Here is a 26,452-nt window from a genome sequence, read left to right on the forward strand (position 1 = left end):
TTAATTTAATATGAATGTTGATAGATAACTCACTTTTAAAATTCAGAAATTTCTATAAAAATGATTCATCTTTTATTGATGTGTCATACTTATTTCAGAAGCAAATATTTTTTCCACAGTCTCTTAAGAGACTCCACCTGAGCTAAAAACAACTTTCTGTGCAATAGATATACACATTTCGTGACAGATACTGCACATCAGACTGAGATCTCTTGGAATTAGTTCTGGAAGAAAGGCAAGCAAGCTCAGGGAAAGATTCTTTAACTGTCTTAAGTTCCTTGAGGGATGTAATAAAATTCTTTAATATATTAATTGTAATATTAAAAGTAAATATGTGCCATTAAGCTCTTTTAGAATTGAGGGATATGTTATAAAAAGCCTGAGTGTTGTAACTCCCACAGTGTTAGAAATCATACTAAGAAGAAACAGGCAAGGCTTAAATTCTCTTTGGTATAGTTTACTCATCTTAAAAACTAGAAAAGAACAAATTCCTAATATATGAGAATGTTCTGAGAATTGATGATTATGAAGGTTTGTAGTATTTTATTAAGGTTTATCTACAAAGAGTACAAAATATTCTATAATTGTACCTGTTAATAGCATGTGAAAGAAACTGTCAAATAAAACTTAATTTTGAAAATAATCTATAATCTCCCTCCTAGAACCTAACTGCATGTCAAAGCATTGAGATGTCTAGAGCTAACTACCAATTTTTTACTTTGTGTCATTTTCTTAGTGATTGCCCTGGAAATCAGAATTAGCATATTAGCCTTTAAAAAACTAGTTCAACCTGGCCGGTGTGGCTCAGTGGTTGAGTGTAGACCCATGCACCAAAGGGTCGCCAGTTTGATTCCCAGTCAGAGCACATGCCCAGGTTGTGGGCCCCTTCCCCAGTGGGGGGCATGCAGGAGGCGGCCAACTGATGTTCTCTCTCTTCGATGTTTCTCTCTCTCTCTCCCTCTCACTTCCTCTCTCTCTAAAATCAATAAAGAAAAAAAAAAAAAGACAAGCCTTGTGAATGGGGCCTTTCTAGGTGGCTGCCAGTCAGGTCAAATAGTGAGAATTCTCTGGGCATAGAGACATTTGGGAAACTTGATCCCTCCAGTAGCTGCTGCTTCCCACAGCTACTGTGGGTGTAAGGTTGCTGGTTTCCTTGTGGAACTAGAGAAAGGGAGACAGGACTGGGGAAAGTTAAAACACAATAAAGTTCACTGTTCTTACCAAAAATCAGCTGTTTTTAATGAATAAATGCTCTTCAGGTTGTTGGAAGTCTTTGATTAATTTCCAGAATTCTGAAAAAGTTGGTTTTGAAAATGTTTGCCAGTGTTCATGTTGCTTTTATAGAGGAGTAGATTTTCTGATGTCTTTACTCCAATGTTCTGGAAATTCCACTTTTGGGTTTGAAAATCATTCTGGAATTGGTGTCTTCTAAAAGGACTGTAAACGTCAGCTCTTAAAATTGGTCAGCAAAATATGTGGGATCCCTGGTGATACCTACACATAAATTGGTAGCTTGAAGTATTAATGAAATTAGAAAGGAGAAAATGTGATCAGCCTTTCATAAATTTACATTCCATTGTACCTTTGATGGCCACAAGGAAATAAATGTTTCCTGATAACAGATTCAATAAAAAGCATATTGTTATCAACTTCTGGATGCATTTCAAGTATTTTAAAAATACTGCTTCTTTTTAAAGATTCATATATATATATTAATTTTAAATAAAATAACATGAGACAAAATGACTTATCCAAGTCATGGTGGGGCTGAAATCATAGCATAGTATCTTGTTTGATGCCTAGAGTTGTAACAGATGAAATGTTACCAAGGTTTCAGTGTATTTCTTAGATGAAATGAGGAACATGGAGATTATAAGCTCTAAGTCTTGACTTTAATAAAGAAACATGAACATTAAAATAAGAACATTTTAATAGAACATTTACTATTTTATTACACACAATTGATTATTCATTATAATGCTACCAATCCAAAATACAAGTTATGAAAAATTTTGACATTCTTCTAATACTAAATTAGGAGATGTCAGTATATTATAAGTGGTCATTCATTTGGAGAGTTCGGAGGGTCCTGAATGAGTTTGGTCACAGGTATGATATGAAAGAAATCTGCTTATACCTTCGTGTTGGTATATGAGAGAAAACGGAAAAAGGTGGCAGGGGGTAGAGAATGAACACACAATGCTTTCCATATAACTGCCCTGCCCCTCTTAAAGTAGTATCCAAAATTCCCTGAATCTGGAGGTCACGCTGCAGGGCAGAGTTATGTTGCAGGAAGAAAAATGTTGAGAGTCACTGACTTGATTAAAACTCTGTAAGAGTGATTAGAAAGTCATTAAGATATTTTCTGAGAAAACCAAATTAAATTAAGCAGATCCTTAATACAGAGGAATTACTCATAAAAATCAACAACAGTAGTCTCAGTGATATTTATACTACTATTCATTCAGAGTTTCACTGTTCTATTCCATACATATTTGAAAAAAACCAGCATGAGCATACAATAAAGTATATACCATGGTAACGTTTCACTACTATGTATCTTTAGAATTCCTGCAGTTTCAGGAATTTTTGAGTAACCATTAAAGTCATGATTAAATAATTTTCATTTTGCTGAGACATTAATCTGAAGAATTTGAATCTTGTGTAAAAGCTCATATGGTGAATGAGTTGCTAAGTTAGTAAGTCTATCCTTATTATTAACTATGCTTGGATGTTTTCTTTGCATCGTAAACTACACAAGAACTCGGGAAGTGATAAATTGTTTAAAAAATGCCTCCTACCCATAAAACAAATTTCTACTGCTGATGATTAATATAAGGAAATGATATAAGAGTCATAAAGCAGTGTTTGTTCTTAGCCAGAAGATATTAATTTTGGATAAGTTAAAGACTAATGTGTTTAATTCAGTTTTGACTCACATCTATGACATTAAACAAGTTTGCCATAAAACATTTTATGAGGTAAATTACATGCTAAAATATTATTTGGGCTTTCCGAATAATTTATAATCCCTTAGGTCGGGTTTCTTCAAATCTGTTTTTCTTCATCTAAATTATATTAATGTGAAAATAGACAAACCAAGAATTTCCATAAAAACAAATTAAGGTGTTCCTTTTGCTCACTAAATGTAGGATATTCAGTGTACTTGCTGAACCCCTAAAATCTATTCTTAGGCAACAGATTAAAATTTCCTGACTGCAGAAATATTAGGAAAGAAAGAAGCATTTATTTAAACATACAGAACCTATAGTTTAAAACAAAACACTAGAAAATAAAAAGTACCAAATGGCCTTCTAAGCATTCCAATCCCCTACACTCAGGAATGGAATCATACAGTAAAAGATAAGCAGGTGATTAAAGCTTATGCTATATAGCTCCTTGAGAACCATAAAAACATGTTCTTACCCTCCTGCATTCAACTACATACAGCCAGGTCAGTCCCCAAATAACAAACAATATCAAATAAATCTACATGAATCTCAATGTCTGTTATACATGTGGAGGAAAATATACCCAAGTCTAGGTAAGGCAGAAGGAACACAATGGAATTCTCTGCTTTAAAACCTCCTTTGAAAAACTTTTAGAAACCTTTGAGACCTAGCACTACCCTGAATTTAAAATCAGTTCAGTTAACCAGTGTTTACATATTCCTTTAAATATTCAAACCCACTGTTAGAAAAAACCTCGAAGTCATAAATTTACAACTTCTCCGCCCCCAACTCTCCACCCCCTCCATAAATTGGAAAACTAGCAGGACAAGTAAATAACTTTCTAGATAATGCAAAGTAGGTATAAACACTGCTAAAATTAAGTGGTAAAAATTCCATAATGCAATTGCTAGCAAGTCTTCAGATATTCAACACTGCTGCTCTAGAAAATGACAAAGCTCCAGAGAGAAACTATGTTGAGAAAGGGGAAAAGAAGCATCTTCCTAGATTTATACTTCAATTTTGGGGTGGGAAGGATTGGGAATCAAAAGTATTCAAATCAATATAACAATTTTGGGAACAGGAAAGTGAAACAGGCCCTGCTGAGCTGGTGCAAATTAGTTAAGTTTGTGAAGGGTTAATGAATGTTTATTATAGAATGATGAATACTTATAATCTTCATGAAAGTGAAAGAAAGCTTCAAAACTAAACATCTCCTCTTCTGTAAAAAAAAAATGACCTGAATTCCTCTAGACTGAACTGAAATAAACAAAGCAAAGGTTCTAAGAGCAGCCCAATGGAGACTGGAATGAGGACCCTTTGGAACCACACCCATTTTTTCACTTTAAAACGGGATTTGCTCATTCTCTTTCCCTATCCAAACTGGAAAAAACACTATTTTTTTTTACTTGATTGTGCTTCACATTATAGAGGTCAATGCCTATTTAACATGACTATTGTTTGAAGCCTGTGCAAATGAAATTGGCCTCTGAAGGGCTGAACCAGGTATAAGCAAAATTATCTCCCCTTACTCTAATGAAGGCATTCTTCCTTGTTCATAAAAATTTTAAGCATGTTGAGAGTGATCAGGGACCTTAGTGTGCTCTGTCCTAAGAACCACTGGATTCCATTTGGCCTCCTACCCAATTATGGGGCAGGTGTCTACAACCATCTTCAGAGGTCAAATTCCATTATACTTCTTCAAAACATTGATTAAAAAATATTTCATTACCACAATTTTCTTTTAACATCTGGCATTTCTTCACGTCACTGTTGTAATATATATTTAAAATTGCAGATTATTCATAATTCAAGGCTATGATATGAGGGAGAGCTCATTTACTCATAAACAAAAACTGTCTACACTGTTAATGAGCATCGTGCTAGTGTTGGTTTTTACTTCCTGAGTACACTGGTACAACTTTCATGATTATGTGGCTAGAATCTGTCAGAGATCAGCCTTGCCCTGGCCAGTTTGGCTCAGCGGTTGAGCGTTGGCCTGTGGACCAGAGAGTCCTGGGTTCGGTTCCCACTAGGGGCATATAACACACAAAAAAAGGACATCAGCCTTATACCTAGGAAATAATTTCCTCATAGTCTGAAACATATTCTGGAGAATAAAATAAGAGAGTTACTAAAATAAAATTAAAATTTACAGTGATCTCTAAGGAACCTTTGTTCACTGCTGGTTGGAAGGTAAACTGGTACAGACACTATGAAAAACAGTGTGGAAGTTTCTCAAAAACTTAAGAATAGAGGTACCATATATACAGCTACCCCTCTTCTGGGTATCTACCTGAATAATTTGAAAACATTTATTCATAAAGATATATGCATCCCTATGTTTATTGCAGCATTATTCACAGTGGCCAAGACATGGAGACAACTGAAGTACCTTTCGATAGATGATTGGATAAAGAAGATGTGGTACATATATACAATGGAATACTATTCAGCCATAAGAAAGGATGAAATACTGCCATTTGCAAGAACATGAATGGGATTTGAGATTATCATGCTAAGTGAAATAAGTCTGAGAAAGTTAAGAACCGTATGATTTCACTCATGTGGGATATAAAGTGAAAGCAACAAATGAACAAACAAGAAAAACAAAAAACAAAAACTCACAGACACAGACAACAGTATGGTAGTTACCAGAGGGAAGGTGGGTAGAAGGTAGCAAAGGGTAAAAAGGGGGTCAAATACATGGTGATACAAGGCGATTTCATTTTGGGTGGTAAACACACAAGGCAATATACACAGATGATGTATTATAGAAATGTACACCTGAAAACTATATAATCTTAACCAATATCACACAATAAATTTAATTAAAAATTCACCCTCCAAAAAGGTAAAGAACACACTACTCATCATCAGTTCACAGGCTTGCTTACTCTTCTAGGTTACTATTCCCTCTTCATTGTCTTGACCTAAAGAATGTTTTTCTATCTTGCCAAAAAATAATTTAGAATGATCACAAAGAAGAAATTTTGGGATTCTAAATTTATGTCAATATAATTAAGGACAAATCATCAACAAAAGACTGAACATTTTTTTCTTCAAAGGGCAACTGTTCAACATAAAATAAAAATATGCAGTTCTATTGTAATTCAGAAAACTGTTTTAGAATTTTGTTTCTAAATAAGGCTATAAAAATCTTTAAAGGTTTTGCTTATATAGTTTGTATCTTAGAGTCGTAGCATTCTTGAATAGGGCATGTTAAGAGCCATAAGGAACACACTTATTAGACTAATCTATGTTTAAGCAAATTTACTAAATGACATCATTCAATAATTAATACTCAGTGCTCCTATAATCATTTTAATTCCCAGTAGCCACCTTATGTGGGTTACATTTGCAATATCCAAGTAAAATGTTTTCATTAATTTGGGGAGAAAAAGGTGGTTTAAAGCCATTTATTTATTCTATAGCAATTAGGATAGTTTCATTTTTAAATTATATAACCTTCGTAGCTACTCAATTTTTCCAAATTCATGTTTGATACACTGAAGTTTAGAAGAAAAAAGAACACTGAGTATGAAGGCACTTGGGCAAAGGGTGATGCTAACAGACTTATGCTGAATGTCTATGGATGAATGAAAGCAGTTTGTCTACACAGCAGACTCCTGCTTGTGTTATTTCCCAGTCTCTTGTCCAGGCGTCATGACATTAAAGGAGCTACTGAGGCATAATTAACTGGACAAAAGAGAAACTTTACCAAGAAAGAGGCAATTTACAGGCCATTAATAGTTTAAAATTGTCACCTGGCAGACCTTCATTTCCCAATGCCTGAATTCTAGCAACAGTCTCCAGACAAATGCCCTTTCTTGCTGGGATCCCTCCTACCCCCAATCTACCTTTGGTACCCACTGACTACTGTATAATGCTCCTTCTGACCTCTGTGTCTTAAGTTGTTTTCCTGTTTAGAATGCTTTATTCATCTATAAAAGGTGTACCCAGCCGCAATCCTATTTTGTCCTTGAAGCCCTCCTTTATAATTCCAGCCTATATTAGTCTTTGTCCAAAATCTTACAGACCTCATTGTCTCCATCACTCATGTGACCTCATTATTTGTTTCATGAATCTTGTCTCCTCAATATTACTGCAAGTTTTCTAAGCTTTCTAAGGACAGGCAGCATGGCTTATGTCTATTTTATAGACCTTTCGCCCATATCCAGAAAGGAGTCTAGCACAATGTTCCACCCACAACAGCTATATTATTTGTTGAACTGAAATATCAGAATTTAGTATGAAGAGCAGCACAAGCTTAGAATAAGAGACGGGTTTTGATGTAAAACACACTGTTTTAGGATAATGCTGGCAAATAAATCTTGAAGCTTAAACAAATATTCACTTTTAAATGTCTATAAGGAAAGGGATAATCATGGTGGAAATTCTACTTTCCTCTTCAGAATTACAAAGCCATCTCTAAATGAAAGAAGCTAGAAAATGCTCCAAAATCCAAATTAATACATTACAATTCAGTGATAATATGTCTGCAACTCCGTTCATAATAAAGAACCTCATATTAGTTATGCAGACAACAGGGCAAATAAACAACTTTCAAGATTCATAACTTGATCATATCTAATATTTCACAAATGTAACTACCACATTTAGATATGAGTTTTTCATTAGAAGCAAGTATGTACACTATAAGAAGAAATTTCAAGAAGTACTTAACTAAAGCAGTTCATATAGACACATATGGAATTAAAGGCCTTACTTAAAATATCCTATTAGGCAAGGTGTCTTTCAATTTTCCATCCCTCTAGAAAACTCATGTCCTCAGAAATATGAGGTTCAACTGTCAAAACTAATGCTCTCCTTTAATGCCTACTTTTAAAAGTGGGTGAACAAGGCAAAGTTTTTAACCTATCAAAGACATTTCCTTACATTATTATTAAAAAAGTCATTAGAAAATTCTAAAAAACAGAGGATGAGAATGACAACCTAAAAGGTAAGCTAGAAAATCAAGTCATTTTCAAATACAGGTAGTTGGTATTAAGTACAAATAAAGTAAATGATAACTGCCAAGTCAAATACTGAGATGCTAAAAATTTGAAATATTTTCTAAATGGATACTTCTAACTCTAATGCTTTTACTCTAGTTTACACATAATTTTCAATAAGTCTGAAAAAATAAATACCTCTACACCTAAAAATATAAATAAATAAACCTCAAAATTCTACTGTAATTAGGCTTTATGCATCTCTAATACATGTTTGTGAATCATCTCCAGAAGATGATTTGACTTTGGGTGGTGGACATATATACATACATAAACACACACAAATAATAATAATAATATATAAGAATAAATTTTAAAAGATTATTTAAATTCCTATGAAAAAATAATTGCTTAGGTAGTGTCACTACTATGTACCTTAAAAAACAAGCTACCCCGGTCAGTGTGGGTCAATCGTTGAGCATCAACCCATGCACCAAGAGGTCGTCGGTTCGATTCCCAGTCAGGGCACATGGCCAGGTTGTGGGCGAAATCCCCAGTGGGGAACATGCAGGAGGTGGCCAATCGATGTTTCTATCTCTCTCCCTTTCCCTTCTTCTCTAAAATCAATAAAGAAAAAAATTTTTTTTTAAAAAGAACAAGCTAAACATGGTGCTTATAGTTAACAGTACTGTATTGTACACTTAAAAATTGGTTAAGAGGATAGAAGTCGTTATTTTTTTACCACAATAAAAAAATTAATTTGCTAAAAGCAACATACATCTATATCAATGACTTTCATCTCATGGCACACATAAACTAATTACTAAAATTGTATGGAACACTCGAAAATATATTTTTTGCCAACTTGACAAAAAAAAATAGGTATACTTTTGATTCATTCACACTGGATGGCTATTGTGTTGGCTGTCATCATTTTTTTATTTGACAATCTAAGAGAAAAAAGGTCAGTGCCCCTGACTAAACAGTCAAATATTACATGTTTTAAAAATTCTTGTGACACATTGGTTGAAAATCGCTGATCTATATGATTAAAGACAAACTGATTAACTAAAAATTGCTGATATTCCAGTTATCTGTGACAATGTAATTTGTAAATCAGACTGACCACAATAGATCCTGTTAAGAAACACTGGTGACAAAGTACAGAGAGATGCATATGTTCCACAGGATGCATTCTTATGACTGCATTCTGCAATGAGAAATTATAGCTGGGTCTATCCTTTAATATTATCTGTTCTATAATCTGTTATGAAGAATAGCTGTAAGCAAGCTATATAAAAGAAAACCATACATCTAAGTAGAGGCTTTTAATACCTAAATATACTAGCTTAAAAATAAGATACATCTGATTAGCTGAGGCTTTATAACTATGCTCATAGACAAGTCAAGAGAAAAAAAAAAATTAAAGGATAATGACCAGAGTGTGGCTCCATTTATCCATTTGGGTATGCTTAAGCTATTTCTTCCATAGCTCTCAAACTTACCTAGAGGTCTCATTCTGAGGACACTCTAGAAATGATTTTCAAGGTTGTCTCTTGGAAAGTACTCAAGGGATTCATATGCAAGTCCTCTTATATTATACTACTCCATGCTGTACATATGTTTCCAATAGGAATATACACACACATATATTAAGTCACTTTTAACATCTTTATTGTTGAGAGTATTAAAGATACCCCCTCCTTTTCCCCCATTGCCTCTTTTCCACTGGGTTCCTGCCTCGCCCTAGGCCTTCACCACCCTATTGTCTGTGTCCATGGGCAATGCATATATGCATATGAGTTTTTTGGTTCATCTCTTCCTGTCCCACCTCCCCTCTTCCCTCTAAGATTCCTCAGTCTGTTCCACATTTCCATGACATTGGTTCTATTTTATTCATCAGTTTATTTTGTTCATTAGATTTGACATAGAAATGAGAGCATAGGCTATTTATCTTTCTCTGACTAGTTTATTTCACTTAGCATAATACTCTCCAGGTCCCTCTATGTCATCTCAAAAGATAATAGATCCTTCTTTTTTCACAGCAGCATAGTATTCCATTGTGCAAATGTACCACAGCTTTTTTATCCACTCACCTACTGATGGGCACTTGGGCTGTTTCCAAATCTTAGCTGTTGTACATAGTGCTGCTATGAACATACAGGTGTATATATTTTTTTCTGGTTGGTATTTTGGGATTCATAGGATATATTCCTAGAAGTGGGACCACTGGGTCAAATGGCAGTTGCATTTTTAATTTTCTAAGGAAACTCCACACTGTTTTCCTTAGTGGCTGTACGAGTCTGCATTTCCACCCATAGTGTACTAGGGTTCCTTTTTCTCCACATCCTCGCCAGCACAAGAGTGCTACAGCCATTGGTTCTAAAGGAGGAACATCTAGGCTTGCATAACATAAAATATGCTTCTTGGAGCACTCCTCCTCCAGACTATGCACTCAGTCTCCTTTTTCTGCCCTGAATATAGGCTTCACCTCACTTGACTACAATCTCATTTTTCTCCCTCCCTGATTCCCAGGTGCCCTCTATTCTTGCCTCCAGCCCTGTGTGACTCTATTTCTCCACAGATCCAATGTTTTCAGTGTAGAAGAGTAGATTTCTGGAAAACAACTTGCCAAACAGGACAATGGTCAGAGGAGTCTGTAGAGTAAAGTATACCACAAACTACAAATCACCTCATTAGTGTCAGAGAAATAGAAGTGGTATCATTCTCATTTGGTCTTGTGAGGGTTTTTTTGACCTGACAATAGTATGGGGTACACAGATTCATAAACTGAACAAAAAATTTCTAACCAATGACACAAGGCACCTACCTCTAACATCAAAGAGCTATTTCACAAAATCAAGTATCTAGCCAATCTAGGGTCAAGTTTCTTGTTTGTAATGAGAAATAAGCAAAGCAAGCTTTTGTTTCTTTGGTTGGTTGGTTGAACTATGGGTAACTTCATGAAATGCACTGAGAGCAATAGTCTAACATGGAAAAAAGGCCAGAAGACTTCATGAGTCTTCTCTAGTGAATAAATCACCAACACTATCTTCCACTTACCATATTTTTAAAAGGATGTAAAAAGCAACCATCATCTAAACACTTACCTCACCGCTGTTCAAAATCAGGATAAGGATACAAAGGGTATTTGTCTTACTACAATGATGTATATACTGAGGTTCAAGTTTTATTAGCTACATAATTGATTTGCACCCCAAACCACATATACCCAACCATGTAGTTGTACAGCCACATAAGGAATACTAGTGTCACAGAGAAGAAGTACATTGACATCACTAGCACATGAGTATTTCTTTGAGGTAGACACAGTGGGAATTCTAGGCTGACAGCACCAAGACCAGTTTTTCATAGATTCCATTCTATGAGAATGACTCGAAGATTCATTAATGCCTGAAGCAAAGCACAGAATCTGGTGCTACCACCTTGCAGCAACCCAAGATCTCAATATAAAATATGTTACTAGAATTGTGTGTCATGTGCTTACAGAAAGTATATGGAATGGCAAGGCAAGCTATATAAGCTGTCAAGTCAATCTCACTATTTTCCATTACTAGAGATCTGGTCAGCATCTTCTGGCAGGATATTGCATAATACAGTCAACTGTAATCTCCCAGCACTGCATGTGGCTTTGGGTCACAGTATGGATTATCTGTAAAATGAAAGAGATAGGGGAAAGGCAAGAATCATCAACACTATCACAGACCTTATTTAAAAAACTAATATAAGTAGGCCTGGACTCAACAGAACTTTCCATATTTGCCCAACCACTGAAGATCGCAAGGATCATAAAGCAATATGGCTCATCCTGTCCATTGATAACATCCATCCTTACAGATCCAGCTTGGTTCTCTACTTTCTAAGCTTGAGGACATGGGACCTAGAATCTAGTACCAGACAGTACTTACAATCTTTCATAAATTTCCTTTAATCCAAGATCTGAAACTACAAATTTCTGAGCTGGTCTTCCACGAGGCTCTATTTTGCTGAAGACTATGCTATGATATATGCATAAGGAAATATAAGAAATGCTGAATGCTTTACAAATTGATAAGCCTTAAGACTGAGAATATGTATAAACCTACATTAGGGAAACCCAACATTCTATCATGTATCTTTATTAGCAATTAAAAGCTAAAAAGTATAATTGATCTCTACCCATTTCAGCATTTCAAAATCACAAGTGGGGAGGTGGGGAGGAAACTGGAGAGATCCCAAGAGACCAACTAAATCGGCACAATAGTGCTGTCACTGCTCTGTGGTTCTGCTAATTAAAAAAGAAATGACATTTGATAACTGCCAACACTTGAAATACACATATTAAGAAATCTGTTTTCACTTGACCAACTATTTGTTTCTTCCTATCTCTCTGCTCCATCCATCCTCCATGTTTTTTAGTGGCACCACCATCCTCCTGTTTCCGCAGCCTTATAAATTCTGAATTATGTCCAAAGCTTCTCTCATTTTCACTTCCCCTAGCAAAGGGAATTTGGTAGATTTTTTTTTCCTGAATGCCTCTTTACTCATATGTAAACACCTAATTTCAGGTCCTCATCCAAAAGCTATCTCAGCTATCTTTATACTTAATCCAAAGTCTATAAACCAACATGTCTTCTCCTTTCTCTCAAATTAGATACAGTTGGGAATAGGTGAAGAGGGAGAGGGGAAGGGGAGATTCTTACACTTGTGATCAAATTTCATAGCCATTCCAACAGAACTGTTGAACAAACTTTTTCTGAGCATAAGAATAGCTAGGCACAGAGCCAAGAAAAGAAGAGGCAATGACAGAAGCCAAAAAACAGGTGAGCTGCAATCTTTCCACTCCTACATAAAACCTGGCCCTGGAGTACAAGTCCCTACATATGCTGATAACTTTTTCCACTTCTTAATTTTGTAACATTCCTATATTCACAAATTCTGCCCCTGGGATGGCTTCTCCATTTTTTTCAGTGCCAGTTTTCCTACTGCCCTCATAAATAAATTTAAGCCTAACTTATCTCCTCTACCTTGAGACTCTTCTCCTTCCAATCCATTTTACATTTTAGAAGACTCTTCTGCAAATACTGTTCTCTTAATAATACAAAACGCGCGCACACACACACACACACACAAAAAAAAAACTATAATCAGATCCAGTATCTCTTATCCAGCTTTCCCAAAGGGTTCCAAAGACAAACGACTATTTTAATTTCCTGGAAGTTTCATGAGCTTAGAGACCAGAGCAAAGGGAGTGGTATGGAGAATGCTGAGAGTGTAAGTTGCTGACTAAAGACAGCTGCTGGGAATCCCCAATTACTGTGGCAAGGGGTGTGGTGGTGACAGCAACCGGTTTGAGAAAGACTTAAAGACCGACTGGTATATAGACTCTTCGCCAATAACTTTTGTACCTTTGCCATTTAAAAATTTGGCTGAAAAGTTATCCTCTCAAAAGCCTTCCTCCTGACCAGTCCTTTATTCCATTACCATACTTATGTACAATAATCTTCAGGTATTGAACTCATCTACAATCATGTATATATTGTATTATAAGCATTTTAAGTGACTTTGATATTTGTATCATATCTTGAACAACACTGTCAGCTCTATGAGGGTAGAACTAGTTTCTCTATTTGTCTGGTGTCCAACCATGGAATTTAGCATAGTGTATATACTGAAGAAAACAAAACACACAACAGGTTTTTGCCCCAGTGACATATAATTTCCACTCAGCTACTCAACACTCACATTTTTAAGGTTGAGCAAGTTTGAAAGTATGATACATTAAGGGCTGTAGAAAATACACCCACACTTAATAAAAAAAGATGCCACTTAAGAGTTGGACACAACATAAATTATGCTCCACCCAATCAACTATAGCATTACATCATACTTCCTTTGGGCTCCTTTTTTTTTTACTACATAAACTTGTGGCTCCATTTTGCTCTTAGCAACACTGTAACTACAGAAGCTCAACTCTAAATACGTTTACTGTTGGGAATATACTCTTCCCACCTACACAACCAATGGCTTCCCACATTGTCTTCAGTGCCTGCGAGCAACTGCCCAGTTACTGTGTGGAAAAACAGCTTACACATTGAAGGTCCATTCTTGGCAGCCCCTGGCTTTTACTGCTGGTCCTCACTTACTTAGTTTAATTGATTCAGAACATTATCAAAAAGAGACAGTATTACACAAGTTCAAAAAAAAGACCATTTAAGAAAATTTAAATGTAAAAGCCCTGGTCATTGTGTTGCTTTAAAACAGGCAAGCATGTGTGACATCCAGAGAACAAAATAACGCCTACTGAAATAGGGAACTCTGACTAATCTCATTGCACAAGTTTTAGTGTTTCACACATATACATTCTCAAAAAGTAAAATGGTCTATAAATGGGAAGCACAACTGACTTCACAATTATAATCCATTACAGTAATAACTGATAGTATTTTACATAAATACAATCTCAAAAAGTGTAGTTTTTTTAAAGACAACAATGTGAGTGTTAATACGTGTTTGTGAGAAACAACTCATGCATGGGCTAATAGAGCATTTTTCACTTTCTCATTAGTAGTCTTTCTTTCCATTGGACTGAGAGATCCCAGCAGAGATTCCTTCTTAGTTGCCACTCACTAACTAGGACTTGAACACAGTACAAACACAATTTATAAGAAAGAATAATCATGAGCGAGATTATTACTTTCTTTGGCCAGAGAAGGTAAAACAAGCATCAAGTTTTTGTATTTAATTAATATACCTTGCCCTACATATACCTTTATGCATGGATATAAAGATAATTTTGAAATGTATATTTCTACATCCTTTCATTCCAGTCACTGATGCTTTTTATAGCATTAATGACAACTGGGCAGGGGGAGGGAGTATGCCTGCTTTCTTTCTTATCAGTAAGACAGGACAACAGATTGCCTTCTAATGGAAATCAACAGTGTTGAAAATCAATCCATATAAATATCTTTAAAAATGCTCCATTTTCAGACAATTTTTTTAAAGAAAAAGTAGACATGACCATTATGCTAGCATGGATAAGGAAATCTGTAATGACCAGTAGCATCATCTGCAATAGACAGATACACCTTCTAGCTATTCTGGTCAGTTTTCATCAAAAAAGACATAATAGAAATATAATAGCTTGTGTTTAAAATGCTGATTTAATATCACTGCATTATCAAGTCATCTTTTTTCTTTTTTTCTTACTAATGTGCAATAGGATTATTACTGTTCTGGTGAAACAGAGTGCCTGCCTCACTTCCTAACACAATGTAATTCTTCCCAAGCACACTGAGAAACAATAATTTGAGTACTGTGCCAAGATAAGAAAGAGTTAACTATTCAAACACCGGATCAGAGTCTCTTAAAACCTGCATGGCCAGGAGATTTGAAAAAAAAAAAAAAAAAGAAGAAGAAGAAATATATTTTATTCATTGTAATGGAAAACCACATTTATTGATGTTTAATAGTGAAGCATCTTTTATGTGCTATGGTCCATATAAAATGTAGCATTACATTAACTTCAAAGGAGGCAGGTAAAAGGATTAAAATTAAAAGTTCATGGGACATGACATGCAACACAACATTAAAGATATAAGACTGAACAATCCCAGTGCTTTAGCATGGTCTTTTTATATTTCTTTGTCAATGGGGTAAATTCTTAAAATGCAATCCAGTAAGCATAAGTGTAAGTGAAGCTTTAAAATTTTTTTAAACATATTATTTAGTAATCATCAAGGCATTTTTTTTATGGGAACAGAAGGGGGCTTTACTTATTTAAACCAATACAACTCACTGTAAAATACCATATTTGTGCTGTTTTTAACTCCTAAAATGTGTCCCTCACATTTAACATCTGGAAAAAAAAATCATAGTACAGGTTTCCAAGTGTAACTCTCCCTCCTCCCCAAACCATCCCAAGAACCTCAGACTCTTGTTTATGATCAAGGCAGCATTCAATCTCCCTGGTGCTAAATTAGAAAGAGCATGATAAAGGATAGTGACATGGAAGCAGGAAGTTTAATACTGGAAACTGGCAGTGAAAACTACCATTCCCTTATAGTGGCTCAAGTAGCATTCAGGTCTTTATTACTCTCTAACCTAGAGGGGCTCAATGTGTAGTAGGGAGAACTGTAGCATCATCATCATCAGGGAACTTGTTAGAAATGTAAATTCACTGCCCCACCCCAGACCAACTGAATCAGAAACTCTGGGAATGGAGCCCAGCAATATGTGTTTTAACAAGCACTACAGGATATTATGATGTATGTTAGAAAACCACTCCTCCTCAAACTTTAATGTGTCTAAGAATCACCTAGGGAGCTTGTTAAAATGCAGATTCTAACTCAGCAGGTCTGAGGTGGGGCCTGAGATTCTCCATTTCCAACAAGTTCCCAGGTGATGTCTTCTGCAGACCACACTGCAAGTGTTTCCCAAACTGGCTTTTTAACAGAATTACCTGGGGTGCTCATAAAATACGGGTTCCCAGGCACCACCCCTGACCAAATTAATCCAAATCTCAGCAGAAAGGCTTAGTCAAATACAACCAGTATTCCAATTCAGCTGCACATTAAAATCACCTGGGGAGCTTTTAATAATCCTGATGCCCAGGCCCCATCCAAGTCCAATTAAACCAGAATCACTGGGGTTGGGACCCAGGCATCCATATTTTTAATAATCCCCCACTGATTCAAAGTATAGTCAACATTGAGAATGACTGCTTTGCAGTCTAACTGGCTCAACACCTGGCACAGTGGATCCCTTTAGAGTAGCAAATGGTTTCCTATAACATATCTAACTAGGTTCCCACATATACATCCAAGAGCTCTGACTGAATAATTAAATGCACCTCAAGTCATGTTTTTATCATGTCTTGGACATTATTTCTGTGGGCAAATGTGCCTATTACAACTATACACCTGAAACAAAGGATTTAGTATTACACAAATGTTTGTTACCTGTCTTCTATTAAGTTTCCACCATCCTCCCAAGCTCTAGCTACTGCCACTTCTCTGCAGTGAGGTAGGTACTCCAAGAAACAGCATCAATGGTAAAGAATTTGTATTGATACAGCCTGTTCATATACTGGCATCCCCCCACCCCACTCCTAAAATCTGAAACAGATCACTGGAAATTTCTAATAACCTTTCAGAGTGAAAGGATAACTGATGAATCTAGGACTTCTAAATCTATAAAAGGCAGATTTCACCAGTTACAGACATTTTTGACACAAAGTTCCTGAGAAAGGATGAAAAGGTGTGCTTTTACACATGAGAATCTCAAACTGTTGAAAGCTTGTCTTCTGATGGACAGAGACAGGACCTGAAACACGACTGTTCATGACAGGATACTAATAACTCTGAGGGGGGGGGGGGGGACACACAACATGTCTATTTATGTCTTATGGCCCCCAGCACAAAGCCATACTAATAAGTACACAATGCTTTTAAGTACGGGGTGAGGCAAAAGTAGGTTTATAGTTATGAGTACTCGAAAAACAGAGTTTATTCTTGTATTACTAATTAACTATTACAGTATTTTCCATATTAACAACTGAAAACCTACTTTTGCCCCCCTGTATGTAAAACAGAAAGAAAATGTGTGGTGGTTACTAAGGCACTGTCAAGTGATTACAGCTATTTCACGCTCATAATTAAACACTGCTTTTAAGCAATTTTCCTGAATTTTTCAAGTACACCTCAAAAATGATTTTAAGATAAATAAAAATAAGATGAAGTCCTCTTTCCACTTCAGTTTACTTTCATTCTCCCCTTGGTCATGTTCAGTGTCTTTTCTAAATTAGTTGTTCTGTAGAATACGCAACACATTGAAGAACTGCTAAATGATAATAGTTATTATTCTTCCACTATCATTTAAACATATCCACAGAAATCAAAAGTGTGTCATATTTTATGTTTAATTCCATGAAAAAGAAATCCAGTGGATGCAGTATTAGAAAAGTACACATTTAAAGTAGCCACTGTTAAATACCATTTTCAAAAGTATTTTCTATATGAACTGGTCAAGATCACTTTCCTTTTAAAATTCTTGTTACAGTCATTCAGTTAACCCAAACTCACTTTAAAATGTGTGAAAACAGCACCTCCTGAAAGTGTGTTCTCATATGCTTTGGAGCAATGGAGCGTGACTAGTAAAACAGCCTTTGCCAAACTCATGTAACTAAACAGGAGTGAATTTTTGTAGCCCCATGACTTTGCAGAGCCAACCTATGTATCATCCCAGGACTGGCTCTAGTACATCACAGACATCCAAGAGAAGGCAGAAAAGTCACAAATAAGTGACTCACACATGGCAGTCATTTCAGAATAAATTTTACTTCTTAACTAAAAAACAAATTGGCTAAGTAAAGGTGTGGCTTTAGGATTTAAGCTCCTAGAATAAAAACTATGAAATTTATAAAGATATTTAATTTATTTGACAGTGTCAGTCTGGATGCCATTTCATCAATTTCTTATGAACCAATGCCCAAAGATGAACAAAGTCTGAAAGAAAATGTACAGACCACAGAAGAGTCATACAAAAGTAAATACATTTAAAATATCAAAGCCAAAGAAAAAAAACAATACAAAGTTACAATTTCCAGGACATTTTATTGCAATTTCCACTTTACATATTAATTTAATACTTTTAGTCTAGGCATAAGTGTTTGTACTTATTTAGGAGTAGTATAATCCCCCAATCTCGCAAAGTAAAAAGAAGAAGTTATAAAGAACATCGATTCGGGTATTTATGATATGGGGACAAGGGACACTTGTCTTAGCTAGCAAAAGGGTTGATGCTTTTCAGTATAAATTTCTCTCAAATTTTCCTCTGTGATTTTTCTTGTTGATGCTAAGTACTCATAATAAAAACAATCACCCTCTTTGTCGTTCTGCCCTTCCTTGGGCTTTACATTCTGTCTAGCGTTTAACTCAAAAAGTCAGGTTACACTCAGTTTACACGTGAAAAACAAAACAAAACAAAACACCATATGCCCCATCTCCCACACATCAAAGTTGACAATGATCAGAATTAACCTGGCTTTCAGCTGTAACCATGCTATTTTAAACAATTTCACCCACACACTTAAAATAACTAAAAGTACAAAACCAAAGGAAACCATAAAAATCCCTACGCACTGTTGGGATTGCCCATTTCTTAAATTGTCAAGTCTAACATAGACTTCTTAAAAGTGAAATCGACACAAGAGCGAATGCACGCTTAATGTACAAACTGACAGTAGCTCTATAGGGACAGCTCTCTTTGAATGAGCTATTACCCAGACCGTGGAATGAAAAAAAAAAGGTCTCACTGCTCAAATGTGAGAGAGCTGACGGTGTGCTTCACTAGAAACATTTTAATGGATTTGTTCGGATAAAAATAGATAGTAAGGGAAAATGTGATTTTAAAAAACCTCCTCCCTCTCCAGGACACAAGGAAACCCGAAGGAAAATATGGGAACCTCATAAGCTCCATCGCTAAGTTCCATCACTAACAGAAGAGAAGTTGGATAGTTGCTATTTTTCACCCTGCAATGGGATAGAAACTCTCCTTGTGCAAGGCGGGAATACTGGCGGGACTTTCACCGGGGGTAATGGAAACCAAAGTGAGGAGAGATCAACACCTTGAGTACTCCAGATTTCCAAAACCCAAGCGGTGGGGACGCGGGGTGGCGAAAGAGAGAAGGAAGGGGTCAAAACTCCTCAAAGTTACCGCAAAAAGAAAGCGAATACCTCTGGGAGCCAACGAGCCGCCTCTTGCAGCAGCACCCTGTTCCGAGTGTGGGGGGCTTGCCTTGGAGGGCAGAAAGCGCGGGGTGCCCTGACTTAGGTCTAGGGCTCCGTGGACCAGGGTAGTGAGAGGGGTCAGGAGCAGCCGCCGACGGGAGGCAGGCTCATACCTTGTACTTTACCTCAACTATGAGCCCCATCCGGAGCGCAAGGGAGAGGGCGGCGGAAGACAGGTACTCACTAGGGCTCGTTGGTGAATCGGGGGGTCCGGGGCTGCTGGTATCCGTACAGGTGACAGTAGAGCACATCGAAGCAAAAGCAGCACATCTCCGCTGACACCACCATCTTCCGGGAGCTGGGCGATGAGGACGAGGCGGCGGACGTCGAGGAGGGCGAGGAAGAGGTGGCGGCGGCTGGGGTGGAAAGTAGGGTCCCCACTCCGCAGCTCGGAGGTGGCGACAGGGAAATCCCCCCGCCGCCGCCGCCGCCGCCGCAACCCTGGGGGGGAGAGAGGGTACAGCCGCTGCCGCTACCTCCCCCAGTGAGACCTCCCAGCCCGTTGAGCCGCGTACCGGCGCCTCCTAGTCCCAGCTCCCCGGCTCGACACTGGCTCTCTCCGCTGCAGTGGGAGGAGGAGGAGGCGCCGCCACCGCCACCCGAGCCAGAGGGGGGCGAACTGGACAGTTTCTGCTTCTTCACCCCGCAGCAACCCGCCGCCATCTTGGAACAGTCTCCCCCACGCAGCGCTTCCGACCCATAAGTGAGGCGAGCTGGCGGCGGGGGCGAGCACGCTGCGGCCCCGGCCGCCGGGGGCGCGCCAGGAGTTCGCGAGACGCGCGCGCAGCTCCCGGCCTGGCGGCCAGGCGGCCCGGCCACGCGGCGGCCCCGTGCGCACCCCCGCCCTAGCGCGCGCCCTCTGCTTTCGCGGGTCCCTTCGCGCCTGTCCCGCCGGCCTCGCGCCTTCTCCTAGCCGGAGCCTTAGCGCTCAGTCCCGCGGAGGATAAAAGACGGGAAGCCCAGTGGCAAGAAAGAAGGAAATGACCAGGAGAAAGCGGAGAGTGGAAGCGAAGGGAGGAGGTGGGCACTGCCAGGGAGGAAAGAAGGAAAGGGAAACGAGTGGGGGCGGGGGCGCAGGGGAGAAGAAAGTCCGAAGTAAGTATCCAAGTCCCAAAGCACAGCTCGATGACCGGAGCTGCACGTAATGTTAGTGACACTTGAACCGAGTTACGTGGAACCTGAGCCACCGGCCTCAAATACGCTGGTTGCAGAACTGCTGGAGTGTGAGTAAGCAGGTGCTCAGAGCTCCACACCTGAGACCACTCCTATAAAGTATGTACAAAGCATCAGGGAAATGGTCACACTGCTATAGCTTTAATACAAATCTAAGCCTGCACCAGGCGTTTTCCAAGGTTGTGGTAAAAGAGCAATACTGTTTTCTTATAGGCAAGTATGCCAGCCCAAGTGAATCTATATATCCACTACTTGTTCTCCAACGGTCCCTCCTTGCCCCCTGAAAACGTGTAGAAGCAAAAAAGTCCTAACCAACACCTCACTGGTTCAGTGATGTTAATTGTGCTCTGAAACCTGCAGTGGTGGGTTATGGAAGTATGTGTGTGGCTTGGAAACAAAGTAATAGAAATATGTGTTTGGTCAGCGCAGATCTTACAAGTAAATAGGGCAGGTAGTGTAATGAGTCACAAGTTGAAAGATTTTGTTCAGGTATATCTTTAGACAGTTCTTAGTATTCATTTTTTTTAATTTCTCAAAGAGTGCTTGGATGGATAAAGAGTTGTATGATTAAGTTGGTCCCATTCTGAGCACCTAAGATAATAATCAAAAGTTGAAATTCAAAGAAATGAATCTGATAGAAATAGAAAGTATGTTATTTGCATTATCTGTACACAATGCCAAAACATCTAGATAAATAAGGTATCAGTATATTTGGAGACATCAAAGAATTGAATTAGCCCTGGCCGGTTTGGCTCAGCGGTAGATCATGGGTCTGCGGACCAATGAGTCTCAGTTCCGTTCTGGCTAAGGGCAGGTACTGGTTGGGATTCATCCTCAGCCCTGGTTGGGGTCAACCAGGCAATGTGTCCCTCTCATGTCCGATGTTTCTCTCTCCCTTTCTCTCCCTTCTCTCCCTCCTACTCTAATATCCTCGAGTGAGGATTAAAAAAAAAAAAAAAAAAAAAAGAATTGAATGATTTAGTCACCTTTGAGCTAAATGTATGGTATCTTGAAAACAGCTGAGGGCTACTCATTCGACTTAGGGGAAAAAAGTTTAATAAATATTGAGCCTCTGTGCCATACTGTGTGCACAACACTGTACTTACATTGACAGCCAGGAAGTATGCTTCCCACTCACAAATGGTTTATGAATTAAGTCCTATTTTGGTACATAATCAATAAATAGCTACTATTTATTGAGCACTTTTTGGATGCCGAGTACCATGCCTCATCTTACCCTATTGCCCTTCGAAATAATATATTATCTCTTATAATGTTCCCAGTAACCCTCCTCTGAGGTTGCTCATTTACAGATGAGGAAATTGAACCTTAGAAGCAATTGTCCAACGTCACACACCTAGAAAGTGACAGAGCCATTTTTTGAATAAGGGCATGTCTTATTCTAAAAACCATGCCATTGTGCAAACTACTTCTCATTATATGACAGCAAAGTTAGTAGCAATGGATAAAAGATGGTGACATGAAACTACAGTAGGGAAGAGGAGATTAAACAAAAATAAGAATTTAGTTGTTATGGAAAGATTGAGAAACACTAAAATATGTTTCAAGGAAAGATTAAGAATCTCCTTTTAAAAAATCAACTGTCTAGAATGGTTATATACAATGTAAAAACAAAAGAGATAGGTTAACTGGTTTCTGATATCTGATCTCATCCTCTCAAATCTCATCATCACTGTTTGAGGCAAATAACAATTTGAGTAAAAAAAAAAGGCATTAATTATTATTTGTCTATGTTGCAGAAGAGAAATCAGATTGGTTTTAAAGAATGCTCCACAAGCTAAATATAAACAAACAAACTGAAATTTATGTTTTATCTCAAAAATAAAAACGTTCCACTGCAACTAGTACACTCTCAGGATGTTTTGTTTTTGTTTTATACTTTATCCTTAACTGTCAGAGCCTACCTTTTAATTTGTTTGAAACTGGGTTGAATACAATATCAGACAATAGGTACCAGTTTACTCACCAGTCCACTAAAAGTTAAACAATTCTAGAGTAGAAAACTAATGCCATTTAATGACATCATGCTACAGTTTACTACAGGAAGCAAAGTAAGATACTGTGTATGGCTGCTTCTGCTAGGGGAATTTAGGAAAACAGAATGTAATCTCCCAATTTAGAATTTGGCCAGTAGACAAGAGTCTAACGCCCCTACTCTTATGAAAATAGCAAGGAAATTTAAATAAGCACCAGTAGTCATGTCCTTAGTCCTATATTTTATCTAAAAAACACAGCACTATCATGGCTATCACACCGGGCTAAGGGACTAATGCAATGGGAAACCCTAAGACAAGGACATCCCAGTTGAATTACAAAAACAGTTTTTCCCTCAAGGATTTTAAATTCTAATTCCAAACCTTACAATCATAAAGGAAATAGACAAGCCCAAACATGAACATTGCAAAAATAAATCATTACCTGACCACTAGGAATTACTATCTGAAGTACTTGGTTGTACTGGTTGGCTAATGTGGGGAGGGGGAGAGCAGTGAAAACTCCAAACTTTTTCTCTGTGTTAACTTCTCCTGAGCCTGGCTCATCTCCTATACTAACTTTAGGCCTCAAGATGCTTTGCAAATCCCCTGGCAAGTACTGGTGATGGTGGTAGTGCCTTCTTTTAGCCTTTGAGGAAATACCTCTCCTGGCCTTGTTTTCTTGCAAAGTCGCAGCATAGAAATAAATATATTTCATTTAAACAACAATTAAGTTCACAAATCCAATTCTGTGAAAATGTGTTTGTTTGTTTTTTTTCCCCACATCTACACAAAGTGCGCACTGTATGGGAAAATTGACCTTGCTCAGGATTCTTTCGACTTACAGCGTAAAGGTCAAAGTATGACAGAGCACATGTGTTTCTACATGCTATTGATACTGGAGTATACTGATAATACCCTCCAGAGGAAACGTTTAGGTGCCTTCTGCTTTTTGTAACTGACTGTCAAGCTGGCAGCTAAAGATTCCACATTTCTTTTAAATAAAAAAAGTAAATAGTCTCTTTGTCAACAGAGCACATTCAAACTGTAAGCATTTTTTCTTTGTCAACAGAGCACATTCAAACTGTAAGCATTTCTGCCTCTGCATCTGCCTCTAAATTGCTATGAACTAACTCTTGTCAAATGCTTTGTTTAAAACTGTGGAAAAAAAACTTGAACAAAGGTTATGCACATTATTTACTAGGTGGTAAAACTGGAAATGGAATTGAACCCAATAGTTATGGTTGTTTTATCATTACCTCAATTTATTCTCATATTTACTATAGTTATTTTTCATTTCAGCAAAATATAATTTGATGAGGTGCTGAACACTTGTTAATGTTGCAAGATTATTTTCTTAGGTTCCTGGGGGTGTGGGTGACATGAAGAACGTTCATATAGTTCAATGAATAGAAACATCCATTTATGCCCAAACAAGTGTTATTTTTATCCTCTGTCATCCAACTTTCTCAACTGTCATCCTTGAACAACTGCAGAATATAATATTATTAGCTACCACTTTGATCTAACTTTGTACACATATAACTCATGATTATGGTGGTGGAGGTGGTCATCAGTTCCCTTTATTATTTGCATGAATATATGAATACTGAAATTCTTTACCTACTTTTCAATTCATATTGATAAATCAGCTTTTGTTTTCCTGATTACAAAACAGATCCTTTCCTCCTGAATCCTTTGTTTATCTAATAAACACCTTAATAAGCAAAGTACCATGATCTACTGTGGGCTATTTTTTAGTTGTTTCATTTATATCTTCTATTGTCAACTGGAGTGCAAACTAATTGAATGTCTTTTACTACCTATTTCCTTGAGACAAAGTTATATAAACTCCTTAATGAAATTTAGTCATGCTAATATCTATACTGTATGTGGAAGAATTAACAAAGCTAGCTAGTTGTGGATTGGAAAGGAAAGATATTTAGGAAGGAGATAATCAAAATGAATATTATTTGGGGCATTTAGAGGAGTTGTGAGAAAACAAAACATGAAGGTGTCTACTACAGTTTGGAGAATCATTACTTGACTATTTTTCTTATTTCTCTTTTCCATAAAGACTTCATCTATTATCCTCTATGCATGTAATGGGGTGTGAAAATGCACAGAATAGACTATAATGTACCCCACCTCCAAGTTTAATTATAAACATAGAGTTCTTTTTCTATAACTAATCTCATCATGTTCTGGAGCACTTATTCCAGTTGCCTGGAGATACAGGTTGGACAGAGTGAAGAGTAACATTGTCAATTAAAATATAAAAATCTGTTCTGAATTTCTCTTGTGCAAATACAGGTTTTCCCATTATCCGAAGCAGAGTATTTCTATGACAACGTTTGTAAGCCTAAGTGGCAAAAAGTGGAAAAGCAATTATTATTAATTTATATGGACACATTTTTTAGCATTCCCAGATCCAAAAAATAACCTACCAAATCATACCAAATAACACACAAAAGTCAAAATAACACTAACATATAGTGTTAACAAAAGAAGGAATGATACAATAAATACACATGATGCTCTGTACACCCATCAATCCACTCAAGCAATAGACTTTCCACTTTATGCATTACCAGATGCATACTAAGAGAGACTACTTTGCTACTAGTAGAACCACGTTCAGCTTTACACTAAGCATAACAGCTTTATGAGCTCTCTTAGACTTTTCTGATAACTTAGGACACATCTTGTTAAGGATTCACAGAATAAATTGAGATAAAACACAAATGCTCACAGACACAGTTCAAATTTATGACAGGTTGATGCTAAAATGCTGAGTGTAGTTCCCAGCAAAGGAGCTGGGCAGTATCACTCTGGCTGCTGGGGCACATACTGCCTCTATACTGGCTGCTCCAAAACAAACACTATTATCACTTTTGACTTTTTGGGTAAAAGTGAAATCCTCTTCAGATTTCTTTTTGTTAGTGAAAGTAGGTGCTAATTTAGATCTTTCATAAAAGCTCAGTGGCTTAATTCAAACTTTCGAAGAGTGGGGAAGATCAGTATTCACTCTAAAGTTTAAACTAATTTATGGCAATAAGTGAACCCCATAACCTCTACTAGATCCTAGTTGAAGTCTACCTCATTTTGCCTCACTGTATCCACTGCTTAAATGTCCGTAATGTATGGCTCATTCTCACTGTGGGCGAAGCACAATGATTGTGTCATAAAGTTCAGTTGTTTCTCCCTACTCACTGTCCAGAATTCCTACCTCAGCTCCTAGTGGCCCATTAACCCTACAACCTTCAGCCATATCCTCCATCCAGCCCCTGGCTTTGGGGCTATTCACCCCATGCCCACAGTGACTGCCTGGCAGGTATGCTACCTTTGAATTTCAGCTGCCTTCTGACTGCATCCTCCACAGGTTCCTCACAAAGATTTCTGGATTTCCTTTGTAACTTGATGGATCTCTTTCAAACTAAAACCCCCATTCTGTCATTTCTACTGCAGACGACTCATGGTGGCATACAGCTTTTCTAAGGACTTAAAATTTCCCATACTACACCCTGCTTTGTGATCCTCTCCCAATTTTATCTGATTGTTTCTTCTTTCCATTGAGCTATAATTCACAA

The 26,452-nt window shown here is 37.5% G+C and overlaps 1 protein-coding gene across 2 annotated transcripts in view; it reads right to left on the bottom strand.

Annotated features, from left to right (window-relative positions):
- Nucleotides 1-20,525, bottom strand: part of AMMECR1 (AMMECR nuclear protein 1) — a 135,958-nt gene extending 115,433 nt beyond the window's left edge. The window contains exon 1 of one of the 2 annotated variants that reach the window (XM_036270649.1): nucleotides 19,880-20,525. In XM_036270649.1, coding sequence (XP_036126542.1) covers nucleotides 19,880-20,358 — 479 coding nt within the window. In that variant the 5' untranslated portion in view covers nucleotides 20,359-20,525. The remainder of the gene's footprint in view (nucleotides 1-19,879) is intronic. The other variant, XM_036270648.1, reaches the window with a different exon arrangement.
- Between the last annotated feature and the right edge of the window lie 5,927 nt (nucleotides 20,526-26,452).

The sequence above is a fragment of the Molossus molossus genome, unplaced genomic scaffold, assembly GCF_014108415.1.
Source record: "Molossus molossus isolate mMolMol1 unplaced genomic scaffold, mMolMol1.p scaffold_m16_p_2, whole genome shotgun sequence".
In the NCBI taxonomy this organism is placed as follows: domain Eukaryota; kingdom Metazoa; phylum Chordata; class Mammalia; order Chiroptera; family Molossidae; genus Molossus; species Molossus molossus.